Genomic DNA, 9,277 nt, shown 5'->3' on the forward strand with positions numbered 1-9,277 from the left:
TTTAACAAGATGCTAATATAACTATATATTTATTTATTTATTTATTTATGTATCTGTTTTTATTTAGTTTGTGTTCTTTTGTCGTGAAACAAATGTGAAAAGAAGAATGCACCCTGTTTTGTTGTGAAATTATTGTCAAATAAATGTGTTGTTAAAAATCAAAAATCTTCTTCTTCTTCTTCTTCTTCTTCTTCTTCTTCTTCTTCTTCTTCTTCTTGTCGAGCCTAAAATAACTACAGTCAAAACCCCCCTCGGATCCGGCTGAGGCGCCGGGAATCCGTGTCACAGGGAAGATGATGGAGGTGGCAGCTGCTAAAAACAGATCAGCTCCGTCTTTTGCTGACTGACTGCTGCTTTGCCCATCTCGTGAGAAATGAAGCGCTTTTATCGCCGTCATTTTGACTGAGAGAAACCTGGAAAACCTGGGGAAAGGTGGAGGGATTTGGAGCATTTCAAAGCTTGCCTACAAGTCAGAGATTTTTTCTGTTGTTTTTAAACATTCACTCACAGGCTCCAGTTCCAAAAGGTGTTTCTTTATTTGGATCATCAGAATCCACTTTGCAGGGTACATCTTGAAAACATTTTGATGCAGTGGTGTTCAGCAACAACTGTTTTTACAAAGTAAAAAAAAAAAAAAAATCAAAAAAATCCTTTTAACATTTTAACACAAAGAAGATCTACTGTAATTAGAGACAAGAGGAGATCAGTTTGTGCTGATATTGTAGTGGTAAACATTAGTTTCAGAGAAATGATCTTTAATAAATCCTCTGTATTCCCTTGCATTTTGATTGGCTCGTACCTCACAACGTTTGGATTGGCCTGAGCCTTGCAACATAAAGTTACTTACAATTATTTGCAAACATTAATTTATTTTTGGAGCCATTTTTTTAATTTTATTTTTATTTTTAACGTCGGCTCACTTCGTACCGCATGTCCAGAGCTCCGACTCAGGCTCAGGTCACACAACAAGGAAACCCTCTCATGGGTGCACATCATGCTGAAATATTGTTTATATCAGTTTATACCAGTGAACGAAAAGAAACACAGAAAAAAATAAATAAATAATCTGTTCTTGTGAGTATAAATTTCTTCCAATAACATATCTAGTCCACAGACAGCTTACAGAACAATAACATTGGTCCTTTATTAGTTTTCGGTACACTCGTTCTCATACAGTGGAGCTGCTGCGCCTCCTGCAGCCACGTCCTACATCTAAAACCTAAACTGGCCCGGCTTTGCTTTGTGCTCAAACTCATCAATAAAAACCACCACTAACAGTCTTATATGTGATCCGCCAGCAAAGCTAAGTACAGTACGTGTTGATTTTATGGAAATTAAAAGCAAGTAAATAAGCGTACCTGCATGTTATTTTTGAATATTTGAAAAAACTTGAGAACTTTCTCATGGTTTGTTGACATCCATCTCATTACTAACAACACAAGCCTCACTGGTCGATTGTTTCCCATTTTTAAGACTGAAAATCAAATGGTTCAGTGGCAGAAAGGCTCAAGGTGTGTGTGTATGTGTGTGTGTTGGTAATGCTGGAGCAGAAACACTACAGAGGGAGCACTGATGACCCCACTGCAAAGAAAACTGGTATTATTGGTTGTAAACTGGCACTGCTCAACGAGGTACCATGTGGTGCCGCTGAGAGGAAAAAAGTGTCCCTCTCCAGCTGCCATCTTCATCACTGAGCGGCTTCAGGGGAAAGGTCTGACAAAGGCGAAGGGAGAAACAGAGGAGGACTTGATTGTTTCACTAAGACGATTCAGGCAGTTAGAGTGTGCTTAAAGTTTCCCAGGTGGCCGTTTCTTCCCTCTTGTCCCAACATGTCCTCAGTCCAGACCCTTCCCCACCATCGCCGCCGGCAACGAGGCTCTCACTTCTCCATCAGTGACAGCTGGATGATTCGCTGAAGCTCCTCTTCCTCCTGCCGCCGCCGGAGGTCCGCCTCCTCCTGCTCCCGAGCTGAGATCTCCATGGCGATGCGCAGCTGCTCGTCATAGGTGCAGCTGGGCGGCTGCTTCTTCGAGGGGGTGGAGCAGAGGCTGGAAGCGGGGCGGGGCTTGTGCTGAGGCGTCCTGGGCAGCATGGATGGAACAACATATGGGGACATATTTTGATCAAAGTGCAACAGACTAACTGCTATCTTAGAGCAAACCGGCAGAAAAACAACAATAACTGTAATCCAAAAAACAAAAATGTAGCTAAACTTTTGCCAGGATTAAGTTTAAACATTGTGATATCAGATGAGAAGAGCTGAAGCAAAGAGAAAATTCATAACTAATAAGTTTCACATATTTAAAATTGACATCTAGACAATATATTTTAAAGTATTTATCTTTTTTGGTGTGACAACTTAACACGAGGCAACAAGCTCCAGGAAGTCAGCAGGACCCCTCAACCACTCATCAGAAGAAGAAACCCAAGAAGAAGAGAGAGATGTAAGCGTCTCAACCTTTGTGATCGGCTGTCTTACGTTTTAGTCTGGAAATGGGGTGGGAAAATTCTGTTATTCTGTTGGTCTGGAACTGGATAAAAGAAATAAAAAAATCTGGATTTTTCTATATATGGTTTCACAAAAATCTGACAAAATCTCAAATGCCACCAAACCAATAATATCATTCCCATTGCCGAGCCTTCCTTCAGGCTAAGCTTTTATTGTTATCAAAAAAAATATTATTGTTTTTTATAGTTTGCCTGGCTTGTTTAGTTCATGACGAACATTTCAAATCAGTAGATGCACGTAAATGATTTGATTCGTCACAATTTTACATTTTGGTTTACAGCTATTTGCCATTAACCTTTAATGAAATGTTGAGGAAAACTACAAAACTGGCATCTGATCATTCATTGGAAAGTAAAATAATCACTTAATCACTGTGCGATATTATAATTCATAATAGCTCTGATAGTCATAATAATGATGATGTAATAGTGGATCAAATGTAGAGTGCCAAACGCTGACATATCCTCAAGTGGGCGGGATGTGGAGAGATTTTCTGAAGCCCTGCGTTTGCATTCTGTTCAAAATTGTGTTTCTTCAATGAACAGGTGACGACGCCAATTTCAGTATCGTCAGAATCTAAAATCTGATTCACTTTTAAAGCCAGACCGTTAAAACAGAAGCCAGTGAAAGAGGTGAGAGCGAAAGCACAGCAGCCTGCGCATTCAGCTCCACACAGGAACGACAGATAAGGATAACAGACTAAAGTCAACTGCAGGAAACTCTCTTCCCTCTCTCACAAACACACTCTCCCAGCAGCGCTGTGCAGATAGGAGATGAGAGAAGAATAGCAGGATGGATAAGATAATAGAAAAGGGGAGGAGAGCAGCAGAACACAGGATGTGAGTCAAAGATGGAAGGAAGGAGCCGCAGTGGGGAGGAAAGCACACAATGGTGCCTCGGAAGATAGTGAGGAAAAACAAAACGCGACAGAGGAGAGGATGCGGGGGAACGGCAGGATATTTCGCCTTCGCGCTGACAGACGTGGAGATTTACGTTGTTTTTGTTGCAGGATTTTGGCTGTTTTGAAGATGAAAGCTTCTGTCCTGTTCATTTTCTATTATTCACCCAGGCTTTGATTTGACGTCTGCCACTCCTATTATGAGAGGGGTTGCTGAAAGACATAGATGTTGATGGTGTTGAATTTTATCATATTTGAGAGCCACAAAACCGAAGCATATTGAAAACATGAGATCGGAGTAAATAACAATAGCCTGCCTGTTGTTTTTTTTTTTACAAATGTCTGTTTGTATCACAAAGAGTCTGTGACGCCGCGTCTCTCTAAACACACACAGCAGCCCGTATACAGGTGAAGCACTGTGAAATAATATGTAGAGCATTTAAACAGCAAACATGATGATGATGTCAAAATGAGATGAAGAAAGATGTGCAACTTTTTTTTAAAGTTCCTCTAAGGTTACAGTTTAACATCCCAGTCATGACTCGTTTCAAAAGTCTTTCTTTCTTTCCTCTCATCCCTTTGGATTTTGTTTTTCTTCAACTACCAAGTAGATGATTAAGTTTTCAACAAACCGTTACCCTTTACCCAGCCTGGCCCTCACTGTTTCAGTAGTTGAAGGTTGCTCTCTGTTCGGCTCAATGCCTTCCATCTTTACTGTGATTTCGGTCCTGGGCTGTGGTCTGTCTCTCTTTTTCTACCCTCTCTCTCCTCTTCCAATCCTCATATTAACCATCCTTCTCTGGTCCCAGCAGAACTACGTCCCATTTTTGCAAATTTTAGTTTTTTGAGTCTCTGCTTTTTTAAAAAACGGCACTTGATTTGTCTCATGTTATACTGTCAGATCATAGTGACAGTTTGAACAAATACATAAAATAAATATTGCTTATAAAAGTTATACTGCAGTTTTAAGAAATAAAAGCAAGTCTTTTTTTCTCACCTCTCTACACGACTTGGGTCACAGGACAGGGGGTGTGCTCCTGGCTTGCTATTGGTCAGCGCTTCCCAGATAGTCACCTAGAAACAAAGAGGAGGCAGAACAGGAAGTCAGAGAGCGGATGATGTGGACGAAGAGATGGAGGGATTTCTGGAAAGGGTGAATTCTTCCTGTGGGCATTTTTCCAATCAATCCCCACTAAAGCACCATGCACACACAACGTATACACACACACACACGTACACGCACACACACACGCACACAAAGCATAAAGGCAGCCAGCTGGCTTGATTTTGACTCATAAACTGAGAGTAAACTAGATCAATCCTGCCTCTAGTTCTTTGGTACACACACTATTAATGAACCGCAGGATGTGGCAAATTTAACCCTTAGTAAAAAACAAACTTTGCTGCTGCAAATCAAAATAACTTAATCTTAAAGTAAGCACTGCGGTTTAAAACTCATTTTCCTAGTGTGGAAAAATGTACACAAATTCCACATAAACGACGTAAGCATCGTCCCGACTTAATATTCCAGCTGTTATTAAAGGACTGATCGTATTTGTGAACAGGAACTGTGACGTCTCTGAAAGTGCGGCACTAAACCTCCACTGTTCAAACGTTCTCTCATCCCCTCGGCTTTGTTTCTCACCTAATGAAACACATCAGAGGATGTTCTCTGACCTGTCTCCCTGAGACTATTTATATCCCAGACTGCACCCCAGAAGGAGCGGGATCTTCAGGATTTAAGCACAGGCCTTATCCTGAGGCAGCTGGAAATGTAAAGCCTCTTGGTTCCATACCGCAAAGGCAATTTATGTTGCTTATTGATTTCATTTCCCTGTGATTGTTTGTATTTTGAAACCGACTGCTATTTGTGTACTCAAGCACGCACAAATATTGGGGTCTTCATTGACTTATTGTTGAATTTATTCCTGTGATTTTAAGATGGGGAAACAATGACTGATTGTGTGCTATCAGCCTGCAGATACATACAATACTTCAACCATGTTATTTTCCCCACACATACAGCAGAGGTAATATTTTTAAATAATGTGATTTGATGTTGATGTCGTGTGAGGCTGACACAGATTCAGTAAAAAAAAAAAAAAAAGTGACCAAAACTTAAAATTAAACCTAAAATTCAGTTCTTCAAATTTTTTTTTCATCTGAATCCTCCATTTAAACTTTACTGGGATTTGGATATTTACATTTTAGGTGTTATTTGAACTTTTCTCATGCCATTCAGCTGCAAAGGGTTGTGGGAATAATAAAATAAAAACACCTAGTTAAACATTACAGCGGTCCTATTTATTTCAGAGGAAATAATAGTCCAAGATGATGAGCAAAAGCTTACAGAAGATCAAGTCATAACTAACATAACACAGCTTCTCCAATATGTCGCCACCACGAGCGGCACAATTTTAAAAATTCAAATTCAAGCTGTTCTAAAATTTCAGTTTCTGTGAGAAAGTATTGAATCCCTCTTTCTGTCAAACAGTTTTAGCGGAAAGTCGGTTTTGTTTATCTGAAAATTCAGCTTGTTATGTGGATGAATGAATCTCACAAATATGAGTCTGCCATATTTTACATTTCAAATAACTTTGTACCCCTAGTGATTATTTATCGGTTATAAATTACATATAAACATTGTTTCGATGGCTCAAATACATCAGGTTTATCTATGTTTGCATATATGTCAACACTTTGGTGAAAAAAAAAATTAGAATATAGTGAAAAGTTTATTATTTTCTATCACTCATATTAAAAAGTGAAACTCATATTACATAAATTTATTACACACAAAGTAGAATTAACACATGTAAGGGCTGCAGAAGTCAGTTTTCCAACCCCATGCAGGCAGCAGAACAGACACGGCCATCAGGGTGCGCTATTTTGCTTGTGTGCTATCAGCCTGCAGATACATACAATACTTCAACCATGTTATTTTCCCCACACATACAGCAGAGGTTATATTTTTAAATAACCTCTACTGTCAGGAAAACCATTGTAATACCATCAGGAAAACCATTGTAATACCGTCCAGGAGAAATGACTTCCACCCAAACATCAAACAAGTAATTTATGGCACTGCATCGTTTTTGACCATGTTGTTTTACAGGGGTAATTTGCTCATGCATTAAAAAATATTTCTTCTGCCTGACACTTTAATTCCATGGTATACTTTCTTACTGTTGCCGCTACCTTCTTTGAACACAGCGATAATAGTATTTATTTAATTTCTATGCCCTCCCTTGGCTTCGATCAACAAAAGTACGTCAAGTTGTGCCACTTGTACATTTTATAAGCCTGTGAGAAAGACAAAATGGAAAGATTTGTGGTTCTTAAAGCGATGGTGAGTAAGGGGACAGAGTTGGAAATAAGCAAAAATTAAAAAAAGAATCAAGTATGACCATAATTATTTACAGTTAGGATTTTTATGGACTGGATTTGAAGTGGCTCCACTGCCACAGTGTTGTCTGCAAAGCTCCATTAGTTTTTTGTTGTTTTTTTTCTACAGGAGGCTAAATAAACTGCAGTCACAGCAGAATATACTTTTAACAGTAAATGACAAGGCAGCTGAAGCATCATATCATGTGGTTAAAACAGGTAAACCCCCACAACATCAGCGAAACTGCTAAATTTACAGAAGAAGCAATGAATCAGCATATTTCCATTTGGGAAATAATAATAATAATTAAAAAAAAAAACTGTACAAGCACTAAATTTGTTATAGAAGAATGTAATATGGGACAGCTAAAGACATATTCCTTCCAGCGTTACAGCCAGAAAGCTGAAGGGATTCACAGCGGGATCACCTGATCATATTCGGATCCGGCCTCCAGCAGACTCTGCTGTATAGCAAACTGCAGCAAGTCTTCTTCCTCCTCCCTCATGCTGTCTCTCTGTTTGCCTCCTAGCATGGTGTATCCAGACGGAGCCTCAAACACACACGGGGGAATCTCTCCTGCTCGGCACGACACTGTTCCACAAGACGAGAGTGGAGAGTGCGGGGGGGGGGGGGGGGGGGGGGGGGGGGGGGGGAATAAGGGGCAGAGGTCAAGAGATGAGCGGGAATGTTATCTGACTTTAAAGGACACTGAAGCAGAACAACAGGAAAAGAAAAAAACAGGAATATATTCCTAAGCCAAACATGGAGAGATCAAAAGTTAATAAAAGTTGGAGTATTTGTTTTCTCTTTCATGTACCGTACTTCCGGCACATCACAGGACAACTGCTAACTCGGAGCGCTTTCATATGAGACGATAACATCGGGGATTCTCAAAGAGCCGCCGTCAAATGGATTATTCCGCTGCCCGGCACAGATGCAGATTTTACACAGTGCTGATGAGGTTCTGATTAAATAAACGCAGGACATGATCCAACAACACAAAGCACGAGTCTGTCCGGTAGAATCGAGTGGTGAAAAGAGCTCACATCTTCCTCATCAGTTATACTTTGTCCTGCAAATAGCTCCAGTCTAGGAGGCTCCAGGGGAGGATGCAAGAGAGATGAAAGACTCCATCGTTAATGTTTGCAAAAGCATTCATAACCTTACATTTTTTCACAGTTTATTACTCGGAGGTCTTACTGTATTTTACTGGCATAATTCGGCTAATTTCAGTTCAACTCCCCACAATCCTGCACTACATCACTACAATTGTCACATGACCAAACAAAATAGCACACGATGAACCTCTTCCCATCCCATAGCCCTCTAGAAACAAACAGCAACAAGATGGAAATAAATAGTGGTTGTTAAAATCGGCCCAGTTTTATTTAGATGCAAACGTTATCTAAATAAACTCCTTATTATTTTTTTTTTTAAAAACACAAAAAAAAACACAGTTCATCTTTCTGTAAATTTCCATAATGTAATTTTCCAGCTGACTTGTCAAACACAAAACACGGGCCAGAGTTTAACTTTTGATCAAATTTATAGCAGGGTTAGGTTATAAAAGAAATGGACAAAACTGCAAACCTGCTTAGAAAGCCTCTGCTGCTACCAGGGCTAAGCTGACGGGCAAGGAGAATCACCATAGTTACTCTGGAGGAGCAGCAGAGATGACAACTCACTGATGGTGCAACTCCACAAAATCTAACAAAGAAAGCCATTAAGAGGCCATCTAATCGTTTACCACAAGCCATGTGGTGAATGAGGCAAATATGAGAGAAAAGGAGTTGTTTAGGCCTATCTGCAAAACAGTATTTGTGCTGTTTGAACTAACACTGAACACACCATTTATAGGGGTGAAACGTGGCTTAGGCAGAATCCCACAATCCTACTATGGGACCTGGGAAGCTGATAAGAAAGCTAAACAGGTGAACACTGGAGGAAACTATCAGAGGCTGCAGGAGGCTAAACCCAACTGAGCTTGAGCTATTTTGCAAAGAAAAAAAAAAAAATCAGCATGCCACTTTTCTGATTTTTATTCACAAAAAATACTGTGTTGGACCAGGATAAATAAAAATTCCCTTGATGTTTTTTTTTTTTGACAAAATGTGAATATTTTGAGTAGTGAGAATATCTGTGGGCAGCACTTTGATGCTCACCTGTGGAGCTAGAGCTGGAGACGCTGGAGGAGTCGCTGCCTGGAGACGGAGCGTCTGTCCTCGGGGCGTCCCGCTGGCCGTCCCCCTCCACCCCGATTTCGTTGTCTGGACGGAGGCCGGCGCCCTCCTCGCAGCCGTTCAGGTTGCTGAAGGTGATCCTGGCGTTTAGTATGTGGTACAGGGGGATTTCTGCAGGGGCGAGGACAGTTTATCCGTCAGCTGCCCCCCACCCTCTCAGATCATTTTGTCCATTCCATCTCATCTGTTTATTAAATATTCATCACCCTGTCTCCCCCGCTCAGTTTAAGCAGCCAACATTTTAA

General features: G+C 40.5%; 1 protein-coding gene across 2 annotated transcripts in view; it reads right to left on the bottom strand.

Moving 5' to 3' along the window:
* Positions 1-512: 512 nt before the first annotated feature.
* ankrd13b (ankyrin repeat domain 13B) overlaps positions 513-9,277 on the bottom strand; it is a 46,391-nt gene continuing 37,626 nt past the window's right edge. Inside the window, exons 13-17 of one of the 2 annotated variants that reach the window (XR_535231.2) lie at positions 8,955-9,143; positions 7,220-7,383; positions 4,405-4,481; positions 3,503-3,620; positions 1,996-2,081 (exon numbers count right to left, since the gene is read on the bottom strand). Coding sequence is in view for 1 of the 2 variants with exons in the window: in XM_008426047.2 (XP_008424269.1) it covers positions 1,880-2,081; positions 4,405-4,481; positions 7,220-7,383; positions 8,955-9,143 (632 nt within the window). In the remaining variant the exon portion in view is untranslated. Of the gene's footprint in view, positions 2,082-3,502; positions 3,621-4,404; positions 4,482-7,219; positions 7,384-8,954; positions 9,144-9,277 lie in introns of both variants that reach the window. The other variant, XM_008426047.2, reaches the window with a different exon arrangement.

Source organism: Poecilia reticulata, linkage group LG13 (assembly GCF_000633615.1).
Source record: "Poecilia reticulata strain Guanapo linkage group LG13, Guppy_female_1.0+MT, whole genome shotgun sequence".
NCBI classification, from domain to species: Eukaryota; Metazoa; Chordata; class Actinopteri; order Cyprinodontiformes; family Poeciliidae; genus Poecilia; species Poecilia reticulata.